Genomic DNA, 21,478 nt, shown 5'->3' on the forward strand with positions numbered 1-21,478 from the left:
GACGTCATTTTATGAAACCCGCTGTCTCCTGCGGAAGATTGGACTCTTCCATCAACCGAACCTCGGCTGTCCTCAGGATAGGTGACGTAATAGGCGGCGGGTACCGTGATGTCGCAGCAGTGGCCCGCACGTGAAGGTCGGGCGTCGTGACGTCATCAAATTCCCGAGATTTTTGCAGGACAAAGGATTGGACGAGGAAACGGCTTCTAGAGACTTTGCGAAGTTTATAAGGTGCGTATTTCTCTGCGGGGTTTACTGGGGCTTGACTCGAGCTCGGGGAGCGGTTTTACGTTTGTTCGACGACTTTAGATGACACTTTTAAACGTGAGGTCGACTCCTGCAGTTTAGTGTTCAGGCGGTTTGAACGGTCAGCCCAGCGTTATTCTGAGAGCAAACCGAGTTTTATTTGCGTTAGTCAGAAAAAAGGAATAAACTCAGGAGGTCGAAGCGACGACGAGCTGTGGTCGAAAACATCTGCACGGCGGACGGATACATGAGTGCTGCACGGTGGCAAAAGAGGAATGCAAGTTTAACTCATGCTCACATCTGCAAAAAAGTCATACTTTTGATTACGTATTTACATTTACGTTCTATAATAGCGTTTGTTTCTGTAAATATGCGAAGGCGAAGTTTCCGTTATCCAAATGTTCGTCGGTGGATCATCATACCATGGAGATGTTTATTTATTAAAGTAATTTGTTTGGAAAGCGATACAATTTCGATACGATGTGCTTAAACTGATTTTAAGTCGCTTAAACAAACTCCTGCAGTGTTCGTGCGACACGAGTGCTGTAATTACAGTTTTGACCACCAGATGGAGGCAAAGTTCTTCAAATACGCCAGAGGAATGTGCATTAAAGTGAATATAACGGCCAGAAAAACTATTTTGACGTTGGTATACTGTTTTTGTAATAAATAAAGTAATATGCACATTCGTTGAATGAGCATGGTCATGAATGCATTCCGATAAGTTTCATATCAGCCTTGCTGCATTATAATGCTGCTTTATTTAAAGCCGTAGTTTCTGTGGTCCAGGATGACCACCAAGGCTGGGGTCAGACCCGATGAAGGCCTGATGATGATGCAGGAGCTCGATGATCGCCTGAAAGAGCAGATTGATAAACTGGAGCATCTTCGCCTTGCTGCTGTTGAACTGAGGGACAACCTTTCAGAGGTACTCTGGGCATTATTGCAATAAATCACAGTCTGTTGTGAACAAATTTTTATATGTGATAAATTTCTCTACATCCAGAGCAACAACGACCTGACTCAGTCCATTGCTGACCACCAGGAATGGTTGAATCACTTATCGGAGAGAGTGGAGACTCTTCACATGAACACGAGCGTCTTTGTTCAGGTAAAAACTACTGAAGCGATATTATTAATGTGCATTTTCATAACAAATCCTTAAAAAGAAACAGGCCTAAGGGAAATGCATTTATATTCTTTCTCTGCTGCCAGATGAATCCAAAGCCTCGTGCCTGGACAGGGAAACCGATTTCCAAACACGGCTACCGCACGGGTCGATTCCACCAGACTGATGATGCTCAGTCAGAGTTTGGCTGGTCTCCAATCCGCACACGGAGGAACAGTGACGCTGCCTCTGAAATGTCCTGCAACTGGTGACACGGTGGACTGTGGGCATTAGGTCAAGTGCAGTTTATTGTACACAACTTCCATTCCAGTGTTGGTAGAAGAATAAAACATTTCCATGCTTTCATTACATCATTTGTTCATTTTTGCTGTTGTACTATCTAGCTGTTGTCTTCAAGGGGGTCCTTGAATATTTATTGACACTTTATAGGCTCACCTTCCACTTCATCAGGTCCACCTGTTCAGTTGCTTATTAACAAATAACTAATTAACCAATCACATGGCTGCAACATGCTCAACCCACTCCTGTGAGCTGAGAACAGGAACATGAGGCTACAATTCACAGACTGACCAAACCTGGACAATAGAAGTTTGGAAAAATGTCTGATCTGTTTCAGCTGGACATTCAGATGGTTGGGGTCAGACTTTGGCATAAACAACATAAAACATGGATCCACCCTGCCTGTATCAGCAGTTCAGGCTGCTTCTGGTGATGTTATGGGCTGCAGGATATTTTCTTGGCACACTTTGAGCCCCCCAGTACCAGTATTGTTGATGGCCATTGCTTTATTGCCAGAGTGGACCCATCTTCTGACGGCTCCTTCCAACAGGAAACTGCACCATACCACAAAACTCATATCATCTCTAACTGGTTTCTGGGACATACTGAGTTTGCTGCGATCTTAATTGAGCACCTTTGGGACGCGGGAGAATTGCATCATAGATGTGTAGCCGACACATCTACAGCAACCACGTGACGTTATCATATCAATATGGACCAAAATCTCTGAGGAATGTTTCCAACAGGCAGTTCTGATGGCAAACGAAGGTCCAACCTCTGAGTAGCAAGTGGTCGGTAATTGTAAGTTTATACATATCCCAAAGTATCGCCTGATGTAACGTTTGACGTTATCTTGCAATCAGAACTTAAGCACCGACCGCAGGGCAAAGGCGTCATATTGATGTCGGTGACTGACCTCCACCGACAGGGGTCGCTGCAGCCGCCAGCGTGATGTCACTGCCCGTCAGTCTGTTATAAATAAAGCTTTGGCCGACGCGTGGGACGAATACTTCAGCGTTCGTTACTTGGGGAAAAACCCCTTCGAAAGGATCATTTTGACTGAACCGAACTCGAATTTATTTCTGTATATATTTTAAACTTTAGGGGTATCGAGTGAAGTCCCGCAAACATGGCAGAAAGTGACTGGGATACCGTGACTGTCTTGAGGAAGAAGGGGCCGACGGCAGCCCAGGCCAAATCCAAGCAGGTTAGCATCAACCTTTTCAACTGTTTTCCACCTTTTCGTCACTATTTCCCCTCTGTATGTACACTGGAATTGTTGTGACTTTAGTCTTATTAATAGTACCGTAGTTGAAGATCAGAAAGTAGAAGTGACGCCGGCATTTCTGCCCGTTTCCGACCCACCATGTGTCGCAGTGTGTTTTAATAACATTTGGCACAACATGGCCAACTGGCTGCCTCTGCAGCACTTTGGGTCCAAACGGGGCTCGTTGGAGCCTCGGACGGCCTGTTAAACATCAGGAAATAAGAGGCTGATCATGTCGACGCCAACTTCAAAACAAGGGCGATCCGAATAATAATAGACGAGGTTTCGCTCCGGAACGGCAGCTATCAGCGGCGTCAAATGCTATGTAAGTATGTGAGGGGGGGTTAGTGAACAGGTTTATAGTAAAAGGAGTTAAATGGGTAGTTTGGTGGTTTGTGACGCAGTTTCGCTTTATTTCTACACAAGTTGCGCGTCAGGTACTGAAGCCCCTGATATGAGATTTGGTTACTTATTAACCTGGAAAGATCAGGTCTTATAAACCTGGCTTTTATTGCAGGCTTCTGTCAACATGTCCAGAACACGTCTTTGACATGAATGTCTCTCTTCTCAGGCTATCACCGGTGCTCAGAGACGTGGGGAGGACATTGAGACAACCAAGAAATGCAAGTTCACCTGTTTTTCCTCAGCAGTGCAGAACAACTCCTGGACTCGAGTCCTTATTTTACACTTGCAGCTGTGTTTGCGTGTTCGATTCGCCGGCCTCACAATTGTCCCTATTGTCTCACAGGGTCCGCTGGGCAAAACAAACAGCACCTCGTGTCAAAGAACACAGCCAAACTGGACCGTGAAACGGAGGAGTTGCACCACGACAGAATCCCCCTGGAGGTGGGAAAGGTGATCCAGAAAGGCAGACAGGACAAAGGCCTGACCCAGAAAGACCTGGCCACTGTGAGTAGGAGGGCTGTTGACTGTGCTGTGGATGATGTGGAGGGTTTTTGTTGTCAAAAACGGTTTGTCTTCCAACATTTTCAGAAAGTCAATGAGAAGCCACAAGTCATTGCAGACTACGAGTGTGGAAAGGCAATTCCCAACAATCAGATCATGGGCAAGATAGAAAGAGTACTTGGTAAGAAGGGAGGTGGGGTGCCACATCAAAGAAACTGTTTGTGTTATCAGTGTTGTGTCTGTAATGGAGATGTTTGGTTTGAACAGGCTTAAAACTGCGTGGGAAGGATATTGGTGAACCCTTGGAGGCAAAACCCAAGAAGAAATGAACACAAAGCCTCGAAATCAGCCCCACCCCCAGGCACCACGTTCCCAGTTTCTAAAACCTAAACCACTTCCACCCCCCCCCCCAGACACTCTTCCCTCCTCTCCCTTCCTCCACCTGGGCTGATCTCACCTGCGTCCTGAACGAGGACCTGGTGCTCTCCTGCATCACAGGCTGTGCCGATAAGTCGTCGGATAGAAACTTTCATAACAATGAATGATCAGTTCTGTGCTCTTCTTGGTCAAATTCAGCTTTTTAAACTCGTAAAAAGTGAAGTTTTTTTCCCTGACCAAACACTAGATTGTCTAATGTTTGTTGTAAGCATGACATTGACCCAAAAGTGCTTGACTGCTTTTTTTCTCCCACGTACAGTTATGACAGTGGGTGAATGTTACTCTTGAAATCGTTCAATGCTGTGCTTTGTTTTGATCTAAAAATAAAGGTTAGCAGTTCTTTGCGTGCATGAGTTTTGCTTTCTTAATAAAAAATTCTTTGTTGATGTTTCCTCACGCATTCTTTAATGTTTCTTTTGGAAGTTGATCTTGATGCTGAAGCATCAAAAGTAAAAGCCTCGGGATACAGTATAGACCAGGCTGCAGTGGCGCTCGCTGGCCAGCAGGTGTCAGTATGCCCCCTTGAAATGTCCTGGTACTGTATGACTAGATCAGATGTTGATTTCTTGCATTAAATACTTTTGGCAGTAATAATTTATGGACACGCGTGAGGGAGAAAACAAATGGAGTTTAATCTCCGAGCCGTGTGGAGGAACGCCACGGTTTATGTGGGGTTATGAGATGGGAAAGGCTGACGGTTCAGCCTTGTTGGTTGGAGGTCTGTACGACCGCATCCGGCTCGGTATGATGAGAGCGTGGATGCGGCCTCGGGCACATCTGCGAATCAATCAATGACGGCCATCATTAATCTACACGCTTAAACTGACTTAATGGCCGAAAACAAGGGTCCCAGTTTCCACCCAACGCGGTCGTCATGCGCGTGATACAGGTGTGGCCACGCCTTGATTTTGTCAGACCACGCCCCCGAGGGCCATGACTTGTGTACTGTATTTACAACCTACCCGGGTTGTGAGGTGCTGGGAGGCAGACTTGCAACACTTAAAGTATGCAGCCTCCTGACCAGATGGGGGGTGTGTGAGGTGGTTTGGATCCCTGCTCAACAGGCAGTGGAGACGGGGAGACGGAGACAGACTGCGTTCCTGGAAATGCCATTCCATTGGTCAAAGCGCCCTAGCAACATAGTTCCACCTATGACAGGGGAGCTGCCAGTGGGATTTTGAGGGAATGATGTGAGAAAGGCTGCGTTAGGTAGAGGGGGTTAGGTGGAAGGGGGGTGTGTGGGGGGGTCTGCTGTAGCCCGGGGCTTCAAATGCAGATACAAGTACACTCTTATCACCGCAGATTATATATTTACCTTTACTTCCTCAATTAGGTGTTCAACGGCATAAAAATAACAGGTTTTTACTCTTCAATTATGTCAGATTTCCATGATGTGCTGCCAGGAAAGATCAAAACAAGCCTTCACAAACAGGCTTTGATCAGGGATTCTTGTCCCTTGATTTCAGAGTGAGACAGATCATAACACAAGAGGGTGCCACCAAAAAACAAAACACTCCAAATTCATGCTGTGGGAAAATATACAAGCAGTTTATTGAGAAGATGCAAACAGTCAAGGAAAAATCAGAAAAGTAAATGTGTTAGTCCGGCGTTCCGACCAGATTTGACATCAGAAACCTGGGGGGGGGGGGGGCTGGAGATAAAATGGCTAAACAGACATTTTCTCTGCCACCATGATAAAAAGCTGCTTCTGGGCCAAAACAACAGAATTTCCACTGCGACAAACGACTGCGTCATAAATATTCAGTTGATCCTGCTGCTCATATTACAGCCTTTTAAGACCTGCTTCTAAAAATTACTGTACAAAACGTTTCTTTTTTAAAAGAATACTCTGTGAAAGGCCAGTTTCACCAAACAAAAAGGACACACGGCGCTATTTACATTTGGCTTCTGAGTTACTGTAACACAGGAACAGAACAAAAGGCACCGCAACAAATGTCAAATCAACATCGCAGGGAAATAAACGACGTCAGTAGAAGCAACGCTGATATTTGAGGTTCAGTCCCTTTCGGCTGTTGTTATGCTTAATCTATCTTAAATCTAGATTGCGCAATCATGTCTAATAACAGATTGCATCAATACTCAGATAAAGGAAGTGGCCTTGTTCTGTCTAGCTAGTACAGCAGTATGTTCTGAGGAAAAGGCAGTTAGTTTAATGGACATTTGACATGAAAGAGTTTAAAAACTGCATTAGCTGCATAATAAACCTTTGGTAAGTGGATTATGATACAAGGACTTGTTATTAAATCTGTTCTTCTGCTCTGGATCAGGGTACTGACGGGACGGCTGCGTTGATGCGCGGCTCTCATGCATGAAGCCGCTGCGCGAGCGGGAGGGTTGAGTAGGTTCACAGTATCCCCAGACGAAGCGGCGGCCTCCCTCGTTGGTCGATAAAAAGGGTCACTTGAGGGAGTAGAGGAGCTCGGCGGTGTGGCACAGAGACAGGGGGTGGGCCGAGGAGAAGTACTGGCAGCACAACCAGTCCTCCAGCTCTGCGTTCCTCTCGGGCTCCAGCGAACGCTCGGCGAACTTCATCATCAGCAGAGCCCGTTTCACGTCCAGCCAGTTGAGGAGCCCCTCGAGCCGGGACGCGCCGGCGCGAGGGGCTCGCTCTCGCTGTTGCTCCATCAGGTCTCTCCGGGGGCCCCAGAGCAGGCTCTGCAGGATTCGCTTGGCCTCCTGGATGTGGATGCGTTTGATGGGGTCGGGCTGGAGCAGCAGCTGGGCCAGCCTGTGGAGGCCGGCTGAGTAGAGGGAGAGAGGCGGGATGGGCGGGAGGTCCTCGCAGCGGTAGTCTTGCTCCTTCAGGGCTGGACTCATCTCAAACGGGTTGGGTTGGTGGAGCAGCTCGTAGATCAGGATGCCCGTCTGGAACTCGTCAAACTTGCGGTACTGGGCTGCCGAGACGATCTCGGGAGCCAGTCTGGCGTGGTCGCGTTTGGTGCGGGGATCCACGGTCGTGAAGGCGGCGTCCTCCGACGAGCGGCGCTTGGCTTTCGCAAAGTTGCTGATGAGGAGTCGGGGGAGGTGGCGCTGGGGGTCCGCCCCGCTGGAACCGTTGGTGGCGCTGTTGTCAGCTGGGCCCTGTTGGGCAAACTGGGAGGGCCTGTGGTGATGAGGCACCAGCAGCAGGTTCTCAAGGCAGAGGTCGCGGTGCGTGACCCCGTGCTCCTTCAGGTGCTCCAGGCCGCTGCAGAGCTGCAGGAGCAGGAAGCACACGCGGCGCTCGTAAACCTCCGGCTGAGTTTTATGGAACGCCTCCCACTCCCGGACGAAGTCTGCCGCCGTTCGCTGGGGGATCTCGCAGGTGATAACCACGACTCGCTCTCGTTCGGCCTGCTGGCCAGGCGTGAGGTGCTGGGGGGCAGAGGAGGCAGGCGCGCTGGCCGCGGAGGCCTCGTCGGAGGGCAACATGCTCTGGGGGACGCAGGCCAGAAAATGCCCACAGTCCTGCTGCAGGTTGAAGTGGGGGGGCACGGTCTGCTGCACGGACAGGCCGTACAGGTGGCCCTGCCTGGCCTCCACACACGGAGTTTTGCAGATCTGGAGGAGACAGAGGGACAAAGAGAGGAATTAGAGACAGGAAGGAAGGACAGCCAACAAAGAAGAAGGGAATTCCTTCATGGTTCCAAAGCTAATTCAGTTCCTGCCGTCATTCGAGACCATGAAGCAGGCTTGGATCGCAGCTTTAAAAGCTTTTAACTCAGCTCCAGACACAGATTATATAAACCAACACTCTCCTTCAATGACGTTTGTGTATGTTTATGTGTGTTTGTGTGTGTATCCTTGACAGCCTGGACTACAAAGACCAGCCCAGCCTGAGATATTAGGATGTGGGCACTCACACCTTGTATCACAAACACCCGCTGCTCTGAGACAAAGGTCACTGGGGCTGAAGCCAAGCCCTCCTCCATGGCTGGTTACACTATGTGCCCTTAAGCTCTGCACCAGGAGAGACGGCCTGTGTTGCCACTAAATAAAGCAGACCCTCCACCCCGTGTTAATCCCATTTCCCGGCTAAAAACGGAGCGGTTGATGGTCTTGGGTAATCTTGTGTTAACAAGTCAAAATGTGGAAGCCTGGTTTACCTTTACAGCGTAGGAGTTGCTGGGATCTGAAGCGCAGGCAGCAGAGTAGTAAACAGCATCTCCAGAGTTGCAGCTCGGCTTGTTGGAGGTCAGCCTGAACAAAGACCAGCTGCTCTCCTCGAACCGTAGCGGCTTCCTCTGGACGCGGGTGAAGTGATCCTCGCATTTGAGAGCCAAACGTCGCAGAGATTCAGCGTACAGGCCTCCCAGTTTGGAGTACACCCCCTCCCTATTGTCAATGTTGCTCAGGAGGGTCTGCAGTTGCAACGTGGAGCCCAGATTTGCTGCCAGACCCGGTTCTGAGCCTGGGAAAGGTGCACTGAGTTGAGGGGACGACGAGCAAGCGATGCTGCTCCGGCAGTGGACGCCGAGGCGTCCCTGAATCTTCAGCGGCTCGTCCAGCGTCCGGGACCTGGACGAGCGCCCCAGAGGGGCGTGGCAATGTTCCAGGGACTCATTGGAAGAGAAAATGGGCCGTGGGTCAACAGGACTGGATGGTAAACTAGCCCGGGAAGTGACATCACCGGGGCGACACACATTGCTCTCTGAGCCGGTGAATGAAAGACGCGGGTAAGCCTGAAGGAAGGACTTCCCGTTTGGGTCGGGAGCCGACACTGTGCGGTTCACCATTTTTTTCTCCGGGAGTGGAGGCGGCTGGTTCGCTACGCTGTTGCCGTAGGGCGGGTTTGGAGAGGCTGGAGCCGAGACCGCTGGACTCCTGCTTATAGGAGACATCCTGAGACTATCCCGAGAACCTGAGGAAGAGAAAAACATGACCTGAAGTGGCGTTTCCATCAGCAGTGGCATGATCCCAATAATCAACACATTTCTTAATGCACATGACTCAGCTTCTTTCATTCTTAAAGTAATTAGAAGTGTGATTCAGCACAGGTGGAGACTTGTTTTGGGAGGGCTTCACATCCACAAAGCTGGAACGTAAACAGCGGAATCAAGTGGCTATTGTGTCTCAGTGTTAGTTTTACAGCTTCCAAGTTGATACTAAGTCTACAGGGTACCTTCCCAAATAACCGTTGCTATGCCACCTATTCTCTATGCTAAGCTAAACTGACTGAATTCAAAGGGATTTCCTCATCACATTTCCTGTATCCGAGGGGAAGTCTGAGACGCTCCTGACTACCTCCCTGTCTGTGGCGCCCTACTGCACAACCTTCTCGTAGACACATACCTCGACTCCACAAAAGACCTGGAAATCTCAACAACTTGGCGTTGTCAGGCCAACACCTTCCATCTGCATTAGATCCCCATGAGTTGAAGCTTGACATTACAGCAGAGGAGACTGATCGTGACTGAACTGTGCAGCCTTTCAGGGGAAGACTGTAAAGAAGACAAGCCCCCTTCCCGATGTAGCCAAGCCCTTTTTCCCCTCCTTATCAGAGGCCACAATTATGTCTTTTAAACAACATTTGCCAGGAAGTTGAAGCAATTACGAGCATCTGAGCACCTCAGAGGGTTTGAAGTTGATTGAGGAATGCAAAGGATAAGAATCAAGTGCTGATCCGTGGACATAAATCCGTCTGTAAGAGTAAATGTTCCTCACTTGTGTCGGCGGTGAGGCTGTCGGTGGAGGCAGTGGGGAGGCCGGCACTGCCCAGGCCGAGGGGTGACGAACCTGGACTCTCTCCAAACCCTGGTTGGCCACAGCGGTCCAGCTCCAGGTTGCTGCCGCTCATCTTCCCGCACACTCTGTTAAAGGAGACAACAACAGAAACCGTTTCCACGTGCATCTCAAGCCCTCAGGAGGAATAGAATCAATTCTGTTTACAAATGTGGAACCGTTCTGCGTCTGTTTCACGTCCTCTTTTTTCACAACACTCATCGGGCCGCATTGCATCATGTTATAGGTCAGAGCTGGTCAAAGGTAGTTCCATTTCCTGCTTGGAAACGCACGATTTAAAGGCCTGATAGCACTAATCATCATCTGTTACATTTACCAAATACTTGCTCCTGGTGGACGTTTCATGGTTCTGACCTGGATTTTAGAACTTAATCTAAATATGGGGCCTGCACCAACTTTACAGGGTTAAATAGGGTCTTGCTATCCGTCATACTGTAAAACATCATAAAGTCAGATGATACCTCTGCTGCAGCTGCACGGGCTGTGTGTGTTTGTGTGTCTGTGTGTGTGTGTGTGAAAGCGGGGACCAAACCTACGAAGCCACTGAAACCTACAAAATGCATGAGAACAGCTGAATGAGAGCGAGTGGAACACAAGACAAGGAGGCCCTGTGTCATTTCTCATCGTTACAAACGCACGGGAAACCACAAAACTACCTCTGAGCAAGCTGAACTTTTTTTGATCTACCTGATCGACCTCATTTCGGATTCCGATTCTTCCTCTTGTTCCGCCTGACTGCTCATCACGGCCACTTATAACACAGATAAAGTCTGTGCGGGAGCCGATTTCCTAATCACGATAACCAATTAGGCTGAGTGACAACCACTCCTGGGTCTCATTACACCTACTAATGGCTCGTGTGTGCAAGACACAACCCCGCGCCTTCATCCCTGCTTCCCCCTTCAATCACGAAATGACTCTTCTATCCATTTATCCTCCGGCCCCTGACTTCAATTCCACCATAAATCAGCGGAACAAACAGATGAGAGGAGGGAAAGGCTGGAGACAAAGGACTAGGTATGCTTTCACTGACAAAAGGATGGTGATGAAAGGCACCGAAAACGCTGATGCAGACAGCGGCCACGGGTGCAGGGATTAGGAGCCCGTGTGCATGTATGCGGCTTAGCGCGTCGCACGCCAGATCTCTCCCATTTGTATCCAAAACACGAGACTCCTCTCCTTCTGGGAAGGAATGTCGCTGCCCGTTCCTGCGGGAGGAGGCGCACGGATGAATGAACCATCTGAGCGACGCTGCGCATAAAAGACCTTCAGCCTCATTACGACAGTATGCGGGAAGATCACGCATCAGCAGCAGCCATGCAAATATGCCGAGGTCAAGGTCACGAGGCTGAGCCTCCACAGCAGCGTTTGAGCCGCGATTCCTTTCTGACAGTGACTCAGCCTTCAGTCACCCAGCGCCAATCAGGCCGCTTTTAATCAGAGTCCTTGGATCCAGGTTTAGACGAAACAGCTATTAATAAACAGGTTTTAATGATTTATTTCCTTAGATAATCTTCGCTCACTTCCTTGACTTGAAAAATATCCTTTCGCGATACCGAGCGCTGCATGATGTGCGCTCTGCAATCAGTCGAAAAACAATAACAACCATGATTTTTGACTGTAAACAGCCCGCCGGCGGACGCGTCTCTGACACGTATGCGGTATTAATAAAGGCGTGGGAGTCTTTTGAAAGGGATCAGACTGGTGTTACAGCTAACTAGCTACAGACAGACAGCGGGGTGACACTGTAAGACGACACTGAAGCTAAGCTGCAGCTCGGGTTGACACAACTGGTTTCACTTCCTCCCTCGTATAAATATATAAATGATGATAGAGAGACGCTGTGCACACATGCACTCCAGATTAATGGCTCTCCACGGCTATTTTCTGATGGGCAACAATCTTAAAGTAATAGCAAACACAAAAGGTTAATAACTTAAATACTACAGCCAGATTACACCCAACGTCAACAAATAAGACAGGGTGGAAAAGGTAGAAAAGTCATCCGACACCGCTTGAGTAGGGTCGCTTTGAAGAACACTTGGACAATGGATCGGAATTCTGCGACGGATAATGCAGCAAAAACACGGAATAATTGGAGTTGTTTTACCTTTTGTTAAAATGGACTGACTGCAACCTCTGAGCATTCAAATGCTGTTGGTTTCCACCGATCGCTACCGATAGTTGCCATGGTTATACGGCCCTCTAGCCATCTTTAAGGAGCCATATCCATTAATGTTTGACACGACGCCTTGTTATCTTATTCTGTCAGAGATTTCGGACACTTTTGATTGCAACTCTTTCCTTCGCTTTCACCACAACTAACACGGTTCTTGTGTCACCCTCCTCATCTCTGCATAATATTTCCACCACAGTCGTCGGACTAGACGGTAAAACATTTTAAATGGGAGGAGAAAAAAAAGACAGAAGGAGCTTAAACACCCCCACTTCCTTCCACAAGTCCAAAGAGACGTGTGTCAACGCTTCTGCTGGACTACAGGAACAGAAGCTGTCAGGTTCCTACCTGATGCTGCAGAGCAGAGGTCCCTGTCTGGTGCGGGGGCAGGAACTGGTCCCCCCATCAGCCCAGAGACTCTTTAAATCCATGTGCAGTAACACAAGCCAGGATTCACACGTGTATTTAAAGTCTCTCTCAGCAGGAAAAACAAGCACTCGTTAAAAATAAGTAAAAATCAAAGTGGTCAGCACTCATATATAGCAATTAATGCAGCTTTCGGGCAGCAACAAGATGCTGTGTGTCCCGCTGCACGGAGGGGACGGGGACGGGGACGGATCTGCCGGGGGAGGAGCGGCACCTCTTGGAACAATAGTGTTCAGAGCAAAACCTCGGTGGAGTTGAATCCACGTGGCTGATCTACAAATTCTGCTTCTATTGGCGGCAGCTCGCTGCCAAAGCAGGGACAGCGTGGAGGTTGCCGGGGGCGACAATCTGTTCACCAAAGCCCCTCCTTTTGGCTGTCTTCGCTGGCCCGCTGACACGCCTTCCCTGTTAAAGTCGACTCCACAGCCACTCACGGCGGCGGCCGGGACGCACGGACACCTTCGGGAAAAAAAACACTCTGAACCCGCCGACAAATCCGGAGCGCCACAGCGCGCGTGGCACCACAACTGTCTCCGGTTAACTTGGGGCATGTTCCCACATGTGTCCCAGCAAGGTGTATTTTTATCGGCGCAGAATGTCGGCAATGTCATAACAGGAGAGACGGCTGCGTCCTAGAGTTACCACAAACATAAGGGCCCTTGAAACGCGATCGCCAATCTGTTTTCCACAGTTAAACGTTCCCACTCAGCTCGACGCTATCGCGCCGCGGGAGCACATCTGCAGGGTTTTTTTGGGGGGGGGGGGGGGGGACTACAGCTCGTTAAGTCGGCCCAGACAACGCAGAGTTTATTCTAAGAGGATCGTTTGTTGCTGTGATAACAGAAAGACAAGCGATACCGTTTGGGCTCGCCGGCTCACGGTGGGGGGGTCCTCATTCAGTCAAATATTACTGCTAGGAAAATAATACTATGAGACTAAGTGATTTGTGTAGAGGAGAATGTTTTGAAATGTTCAACTTAGAACTTCGAAAAACAACTCATTAACCCTTAAAACTGTAGTGGCCGGAGCAGCCTTAGAGGATAAATTATAACAGCTAATGACATTTTGGTGCGACACTTTGAATGCAACAATGGCTGTTTTGATGGGAATCCCGCCGCCTGTACTGCGGCCAAAACAAATTTACAGCAATGGAACCCAGCAGGGTTTTGTGTGTTAATTAGAATTGGAAAAAGTCACATTACAAATGTGAATGGAACAAGGGACGCATTGAGGAGCTCGCTGGAAGAGTCTGAATGATCAGAAGGCGACAGAATGGAGGCTGATTCAAGGCAGAATAATGATGCTCTGAGAGGAGAAGTCACAGTAAAACTCCCAGCGATGACAAAAACAGCCACCACAGCATCAATGCTAGATCACCAAAGTGTGCTGTGGCATTAAGACGTGATAGATACATCGAGCTTGAGACATAATGAAGCCCCGCTGCTTTAATAGAGTTCCAAATGTCGGTTCGGAAGGACAAACATACAAGTAGGTCCAACTTATATGCAGCTAATAACTGAAATGTCACCATCCCCCTACAAGAAAAGACACCTGCTGTCCTAGAAATGTGTACTTCTTACCTGTGGAGTTTCTTTGGTGGGGGAGGCGGTGGGTTGGGTTCATGGTTGGGAGCCCCCTTCCCTGCTGCCAGCAGCTCTGATGAGCTGCCATGCAGAGCCTGTCTGGACGGCATGCTCCCGTTATGCTTGCTGTACGCCAACGCACCGTTGCCCCTGGTGTCCCTCTGACAGTCACCATTGTTGCGGGCATCCGGGGGGGCCGTGCCTGGCTCTGTCATTGGAGGGGGGCTGCTCTGGGCTTTACACTTGCTGGACTCCGTCCAGACAGCGGCACCATTGACAAGGCCTGTCGCTAGAGAAGCTGCTGCTGGTCTCCCTGCCACCTTGTTCTTCTCCGCCTCTTTCTGCTCCCTTTCTTCTTCTTCCTCTTCCTCTACAATGCGACAGCTCCAACCAGGGTTGTGGTTGTGGGGTTTGGGCCAACGCTCAGGTGCTGCGGCACTGGGGCTTTCTGTGTGTACCTTGAGATCTCTGGAAGTTACAAAGAACAGCATGGAGAGCTCAGGAAGCGGGACAGGAGACGAGATGGACGATGACAGGCTGGAGGCGCCCAATCTGGGGAGGTCAGGAAGAGGAACTGGAGAAGACATGGACGGCGAGAGGCTGGAGGTTCCCAGTTTGGGGGAGCGATTGGTTCTTTTTGGGGGAATTGGTGGGCTACGCTGAGGCTTGGGGTGTGATGCTGGGGAAAGGCTGGCCTCAGAGGTCAGCGAGGGTGTGCTGTGGCTGGGGCTGGGGCTGGGCCAGCGGAAGGCCGGGCTGATGGGGTCTTTACATGTTGTGGGGCTGAAGTGGCACCAAGTGCTGATGGCTGAATCTGGGCTGGTCAGGTAGAAAGTCCTTTTGTTCTCCTCCGCGTGAGCAGCCATCACAGTGATCGTGGCCCGCTGCGTGTCGGCGATCTCAAGCTCAGAGACCTCGGGCGGGCTCTTCTCTTGGTTCGGAGACTCTGGTGAAGACCGGACTTCAATTCCTTGTGCTTTGCGCTTTTTCTTGGTGCTTTCTGCATAAATAGGTTCTGAGTTTAGTGGCCCGTTAGGAGAACCGGGAACCGACTGTGAGCTGCCCATGTCGGCTGGGCTTCGGGGACCCCCTGATTGAACTTGCCTTCCTCCTGACCTATCTTCCCCAGGAAGTGAGTCTGTGCTGCTACGATAAGAACAAGAGGAGCCTGAAAAGCTGGTCTGTTTGGAGAGGGTGGGAGAGGAGAGCTGGGGTGGTGTCAGGCTGTTGTTACTGGTGTCTATACTGGTTCTAGAGGGGGAAGTTGCAATGGCAGAAGCACTCAGCACACTGATATCATTGCTGTGAACTGCAGGCGGGCTGGAAGGGGCAACATCCACAGAAAAGGGTATATCCACAGATGGCTGGTGGGCCTCCTGAGAGTTTGATCTAGTCACTCCGGTATCATTATAAGTGCTTTTGGTTCTTGTGGGGGTTGTATTCTGCTGCTTCCCAGCGTCTCCGCTGGGATGTTTCCTGAAACTTTGAGAACCTCTGCCCTCTTCCTGCGTGACAAAAATATTACTGTTGATCATGGGATCTTCAGGCAGGAGGTTTGGGGGTAAGGAAGCCACAGGAAAGCAGTTGTTGAAATCCTTTTGGTTCTCAGGGCTCCTGAGAGCCGCCTTGTTGCAGCCGTTACTGTCTATGTAGAGAGACGACAGGCCCAAGAGTCTCTTCAGACCCAAACGCTCCACGGGGCTCTTTGTGTTCTCCTGAAACAGAAACAAGGAGTTCAAATTCAAATAGGTGGTTTGTAACAAGCTTCAAAAGAAATGCCACGGAGGAAAAAAATAAGCATTTGAAAGAATCACCTGCTCAATGTTCATGTTGACATCAGTCATGGAGTCGTTGTCAAGGCTCATCATGGTGGGTTTGACAGCGATTGTGGGCTTGGTGTAGGGCAAAGGTGAAGTCAGGCCAGCTTCTTCAATGCCTCCCTGGCTGCTCTTGGAACATGTGGTGGACGCGCTGCCCCCGAGGCCGCCGGCGGTCTTGCGGTGTGCGCTCAGTGGGTGGAAGCAGTTCTTACAGGAACCGGGTTTCCACACATGCTCAGCAAAGTCACTGCAAGCTGACATCTTTGTTTATCTCAGACGTGTTTCTGTCAGAAGTAGCTGCCGACCGAGGCCGCAGACGCAGGAAGAACCGCCATGGCTGCCCCACCGAAGGTCAAAACGCCAGAAGATGTTGGGCACAGGATATAGAAGGAAGGAAGGAAGGAAAGAGAACAACAATGAAGTTGACTAGTTATTTGAACGGGTTCATTGTTTTTCTTCTGCGACACACGTTTGCGTCCTTTGTTGAAATCCAAACCCCACGGCAATAAAAATTGTTAGCTGATGGGAGAGTCAAGGGTGACAAGTGTCTCCGAACCCAAAAGACCTGAGACGGATTTAAATGTCACTTGTAGATGTAACTTAGGAGGACCTGCTGTCTGTTTTGCTCCTTCCCATGGCCTCCTAAATTAGAGGGTATGCGGTTTCTGTTCATCCAGAGGGCCTGCTGGTGTGAGGCTTCCAACATAAAAGCCCTCAACTGCCCCCGACGTACAGGGAGAAGACAGAGGAGTCCCAAGCATCCCAGAGGTCGGAATGCCAGGAATGTTTAAAGGCGCAAGTCTCACTAGGGTGAATCTCACACCCACAACAACCTCCCTTCCCCCCACTGCGCACACAAACCTCCGTCTCCACATGTGTGCCCTCCATGTCTCACAAACAAACTGAGCACACACACACACACACCTCCTTTCCCCTGTGTGTCCTGTTTTACTGGACTGACAGTGAGAGAATCAACACCGTTTCATTTGTTTCCTTGGATCTGGCTGTTGCTCGTTATGTTCTTTACACAACTTTAAGTGTGTCTCAACAAGGTGACAGTGTACATTAGCCCACCGTCGAGGCTCGTTATTTTAGAAAAAGGGATAAGGAGGGGTTAATTCCTTTAAACAATAAAAGGATGGATCCTGATGGCTGCGGTGTGTGACTGGAATTTGACTCTAACTCCCAACTTCATCAGCTTGTTTAAACTAATGCTAATTAATGGCTGAATTTTTCTAAGACACAAATGATTTCCCGTGAGTTTCCCGTTTACATGAGTCTTTGTCCTGCCTGACTCATTTCTGGGTGTTTGTTTAGCCGTTCCTGTGACAGCGGAGGAAATGTGCCGCTGCCGCTGCCTCTCATGGCATTTTTTCATGAGTCATATCGAGCAAAGAGACGCACATCACGCCGCTTCTCAGGAATCCTGCCTGCAGGTTAAGACCAGGCCCCAAGCGCTCCACAAGGCTGCTGTCACTGAAGGCTCAATCAATGCTAACCTAAAATTTACACTCTTGTCTCTGCTGTTTCATAGAAAACACACACATGCGCGAGAGGGCCGTCATATTAATTCCATCGAGCTGCACTTCAGCGTAGGTTTATTGCTCCTCTTCTCCATGTTTGACTTGTTTGAACAGAGATAGACCCTGATGTCTACATTCCCCACAACTTCTCAAGCTCAAGGTTCAACATTTCACTCCTGTTTAACCACACGTCAAAATCCAGACAAAGGAGACGAGCCCCACGCAGATATCAGTCCGCCTGACATTTACAGCTTCTTGGGAAAGACATCCTGCAAACTCAAAGTGCTTTTTTAAAATCTGCAATCTATTTGAGAACGGGCACATTTAAAGGAGACACGTTGGTGACCAGTAGGGGTAACTGAAGTAAAGGTGAGAGGGCAACAGCAGCAACCACAGCTGCTTAAACTACACTTAGAAGCGGTGCAGGAGCATCAGGAAAACCGCCTACGAAGATCACCCAGCGGTTGCTGTGTAAATAACTGCCAGCCTTCAATGGTTCTCCACTGAGTCATGAGCAAAATAACGAGGTCTGATAACCAGGTCAGTGGGTAATGTCCCCACTTGGAGTACAAATGACCGGGGAGCAGCATTTGTAACGCCCGACTCACCCACTCATTATTCATTCACTCATCATCTGAGGGGGACAACCTGGTCTGTCGATACTCGGGGGGCCATTTCCGCCAAAAACGTGTGTAACTTTTGAAGATCTCAAAAGTTCCACAACAGTAGAGCCACTCTGCCATGAACGCACCATGTCGCACAGCATAAACGCGGTTTGTTACATTGTTAATATTTAGCGAACTACAGCCACATACTTTAAGACGAGTTAATATTCTAGCCCAATTCCGTGACATTAACTCTAATCATAAAAGAGACAAACAGCAAGTCAGACAGCCTTTTAAACACTGGAAACAAAGTGGTGGAATTAAAAATAAATGAGCGCAGCAACAATGTGGGAAGGCTGGAGTAGCCAAGGTTATCCGCGCTGACTGCTCACCTGCTCGGACTTTGCCTGGCAACACAGAAGTCCTCCGGAGAAATGCAAAATATATGTATATAAATAGGACCCAGGCAGAATCCGGAGCGTCCTCAAGCGTCCCGGAGCGGCAGGGCTGCAGGGTGAGACGGCGAAGGGACCGAGGGAAGCTGCGTGTCGCCGCCGCCGCTGCCGCTGCTGCACTGGGCAGAGGTGGAGCGGCGCGAGGACGGCACAAGGAGGTGGGCGGAGCTCCGGCCCGGCCGCGCGCTGCTGTTGTCCAAGGACCTTCGGTTATGGGTCCTCGAGCCGGGTCCCTGAGCCGGGTCCCCACCGGTCTTAACCACCGAGTCCCTGATGTCCTCCCAGCTTCCTGGGCCGCCCTCACCTCTAAAAACCCCGATCGGATAATTAATGAGTTTCCACCACCAGTCTGTGTGTCTGTGTGTGTGTGTGTGTGTGTGTGTGTGTGTGGGGGGGGGGGTGTTGACCACTGACCCTAAGGCTTTTTGTTAGACTTCATACTGGAGGATATTTGGATGAGTTTGACAGCACTTTGCTGATGAGGGTCTCATTTGTATTGATATAACTTTAGTTTTAAGTCAGGCAACAATTTGGCAACAATTTGATTATTTATTCAGCAAAGATGCACTTGAAGCGTGGACGATGTGCTTCTGTGGAAGTGACCCTTGATTTTGCTGTACCTCCCTGCCGCTGCTCTTCTTCACCGTGGTAGGGCTGATAAGACCGATAAAAGAAAAATCAATGGTGCCGTTGATGAGCCTGGTGGGACCCCCTGCTGGTTCCCATTACAGGCAGCAAAAGGAGAGAGTGGTGAACGCAGCCGCGGGGAACACCTCAAATGTCTCCAAAACATGGCTGCAACAGTGGTATGGTGTCAGCCATCATTCATTTCCTTGCTGAATTGCAAAAAATTACAAAAAAACATTCACTTGTGCTCCAGGTCAGCTCTTCCGTATCCTCCATTGATCTTGATTGAGTTTAGCCACAGAGTTTGGCACCATCAGTCCCGGGTAGATTCTCTCCTCCTCTGTTTCATTTTCTCCAGCCTTTCCTTCAGCACAAAGCCCTCCGCATTTCTTAATACACCTCCTACACAGAATGCTCTCATGGACCAGGATCAATTTTTCTACCGGCTCTGGTTTTTCTCTGACGTCCTCATACTCTTCCTGGTCCTCGAGCAGATTGCCTTTAAGGTCCACCTTAGTGAGGCTGCTGAGGGCTTTCAGAAAGTCTGGCAGAACAACAAATTTGTTGTAAAACAGTTTTAACTCCTCGAGGCTGTGTAAGGCTTCGAAGGTGGCAGGTAAGCTGTCGAGTTTGTTCAGCCCCAGATTGAGAGTCTTCAGGCTGGTGAGAGAACCGATGGAGGGGGGCAAACCTGCTGACGTTAAGAAGTTGTTGGAGACGTTGAGGTAGGTCAGTTGAGACAAACGACCTATAGATTCGGGCAATGACCGCAGCTTGTTGCTGCGTAGATCCAGCCGCGTAAGAGACCTGAAGACTCCGAAGTTATCGGGCAGCTTGATTATCTGATTGCAACTGAGGTCCAACATATTCACATGGGTCAGTCTGATGAGACATTTTGGGAAGGTGGTCAAGCACATTCGGCTCAGAATAAGTTTATACGTGTCCTCTGGAGTTATGCGTATTGCATTTTTTGCAGCTTTTAAAGTTAGATTATTTGTTTTGAGCATAGCACGTACTGGGAACAACAAATACGTGACTCTGTATTTTCCCCAAGGACGGCTCAGAGGTTACATCTTTTACGGTTAACAGGTTAAAATTTTTGTAAATTTGTATTTTCAAGGATTTATGCTGTTGTAATCTTCAAAGCCAACCATTAGAGCATAACCCTATGATCAAAGCCTTTCTCAACCTTTGACATCAAATAATTATATTTTCCGGACGGCCATAGGACGTATAATAGACTACAATATCAGGAGTTTGGGGGTGGGGAGCTGATCTTTGTGGCCTTCATCTCTGGATTTTCTCCCTCCAGGACCTCTGTATTCCTTTATTTTGTCATTGTTGACCTATGTGTGTTCAGCACGTCCTCTTTGCCCATCTTCTGATCAAACTGCAGAAGGAGGAGCGGCCTTTCTCAAATATGTGTCCTCCGGCAATCATTTATTTTCTCCCAGAAGCCGGTGGAATTTTAGCTGCGAGCTTCCTGCTTGTGTTTGCTCTCTTCCATTCATTGGACCGTGGTAAATTACTGAATCAGAAACAGTGATTTATGGCGGCGCAGCGACGGTGCACAGAAGCAGTGTGTTAAGCACACGTGATCCAGGATGTGTTTCATTTTCAAGACCAACTGTTGAACTCCCAGTTGTTCCAAATGTATTTTCGGGAACAGGGAGCAGGTAATAATTCCACTCGATGCAGTTTCCTGTTTGGTTCACGCCGCACGGCGAACATTCAGGAAGGGGAACAGCTTGTTTAGAAGGCCAGGAGTCCATCCTGCTGAGTGGGAGTGTAGATTCCGTCTGATATCAGGGGAACATCCTCTTTGTTTGTTCCGCACTGACTCCAGTTCAGTCAGGCAACATCCATAAATAAGCGTGCTAAATAATGAATGTCATCCCTCAGCATGCTGAGCTGCTGCGGCAAAGGCTGCGGTCGTCTGTGCATCCCATCCAAGTTGTTCATCTTTTTATGATGCTCCTTTCAATTATGAAGGGAACCAGAGGCTCTTAGCGTTAGCCCGCCACGCTCTCCGCACTGATGAATTAGCAGTTTGCTGACGTGCCGCTGAGTGCTGCAGAAGAGATAGAGACGGCTCCTCACGCTGCGATGCAAGGATGCTGCTGGAGACCAGCCAGTCGTGCGCTGCGCCAGGACGGTGAAATCTGAGATTGCTTCGACGGCTCTGCATGCTAAGACATCGGCACCGTTTCTGCAATGCAAAAACATGGAATATCTGCAGGATTCTGAATTGATCTA

At 49.3% G+C, this 21,478-nt stretch overlaps 2 protein-coding genes and 2 long non-coding RNA genes across 4 annotated transcripts; 1 reads left to right on the top strand and 3 right to left on the bottom strand.

The window, feature by feature from the left end:
* Positions 1–2,611: 2,611 nt before the first annotated feature.
* On the top strand, positions 2,612–4,656 carry edf1 (endothelial differentiation-related factor 1). The gene is made up of 5 exons (XM_003965167.3): positions 2,612–2,861; positions 3,493–3,544; positions 3,670–3,830; positions 3,915–4,008; positions 4,095–4,656. Exons 1-5 carry the CDS (start codon positions 2,784–2,786, stop codon positions 4,154–4,156), a joined length of 447 nt encoding a protein of 148 aa, XP_003965216.1. The 5' UTR covers positions 2,612–2,783; the 3' UTR covers positions 4,157–4,656.
* A 193-nt stretch (positions 4,657–4,849) lies between these two features.
* Positions 4,850–5,602, bottom strand: LOC115250165 (uncharacterized). The gene is made up of 3 exons (XR_003888733.1): positions 5,581–5,602; positions 5,228–5,428; positions 4,850–5,042 (listed from the first exon to the last, which is right to left on the bottom strand). It is a non-coding gene; the product is annotated as an uncharacterized lncRNA (long non-coding RNA).
* A 189-nt stretch (positions 5,603–5,791) lies between these two features.
* On the bottom strand, positions 5,792–18,902 carry prag1 (PEAK1 related, kinase-activating pseudokinase 1). The gene is made up of 6 exons (XM_011604547.2): positions 18,533–18,902; positions 16,007–16,349; positions 14,190–15,907; positions 9,930–10,075; positions 8,372–9,126; positions 5,792–7,826 (listed from the first exon to the last, which is right to left on the bottom strand). The coding sequence occupies exons 2-6, from the start codon at positions 16,271–16,273 to the stop codon at positions 6,684–6,686; spliced, it is 4,029 nt and encodes a 1,342-aa protein (XP_011602849.2). The 5' UTR covers positions 16,274–16,349; positions 18,533–18,902; the 3' UTR covers positions 5,792–6,683.
* Positions 18,903–19,124: 222 nt separating this feature from the next.
* Positions 19,125–20,072, bottom strand: LOC101072166 (uncharacterized). Its single transcript, XR_003888765.1, has 2 exons — positions 19,465–20,072; positions 19,125–19,390 (listed from the first exon to the last, which is right to left on the bottom strand). It is a non-coding gene; the product is annotated as an uncharacterized lncRNA (long non-coding RNA).
* Positions 20,073–21,478: the final 1,406 nt, after the last annotated feature.

This window comes from Takifugu rubripes, chromosome 6 (genome assembly GCF_901000725.2).
Source record: "Takifugu rubripes chromosome 6, fTakRub1.2, whole genome shotgun sequence".
NCBI classification, from domain to species: domain Eukaryota; kingdom Metazoa; phylum Chordata; class Actinopteri; order Tetraodontiformes; family Tetraodontidae; genus Takifugu; species Takifugu rubripes.

What these genes read in the sequence shown, in the direction of transcription:
- edf1 (XM_003965167.3), top strand. Translation starts at nt 2,784, where the DNA reads ATGGCAGAAAGTGACTGGGATACCGTGACTGTCTTGAGGAAGAAGGGG. An exon ending in CATTGAGACAACCAAGAAAT is followed by an intron (nt 3,545 to 3,669) that starts GCAAGTTCACCT and finishes ATTGTCTCACAG; the next exon opens with GGTCCGCTGGGCAAAACAAA. An exon ending in CAAGATAGAAAGAGTACTTG is followed by an intron (nt 4,009 to 4,094) that starts GTAAGAAGGGAG and finishes TGGTTTGAACAG; the next exon opens with GCTTAAAACTGCGTGGGAAG.
- prag1 (XM_011604547.2), bottom strand. Translation starts at nt 16,273, where the DNA reads ATGTCAGCTTGCAGTGACTTTGCTGAGCATGTGTGGAAACCCGGTTCC. An exon ending in CAGCCTCACCGCCGACACAA is followed by an intron (nt 9,127 to 9,929) that starts GTGAGGAACATT and finishes TCTCTTCCTCAG; the next exon opens with GTTCTCGGGATAGTCTCAGG. An exon ending in GCAACTCCTACGCTGTAAAG is followed by an intron (nt 7,827 to 8,371) that starts GTAAACCAGGCT and finishes TGTCTCCTCCAG; the next exon opens with ATCTGCAAAACTCCGTGTGT.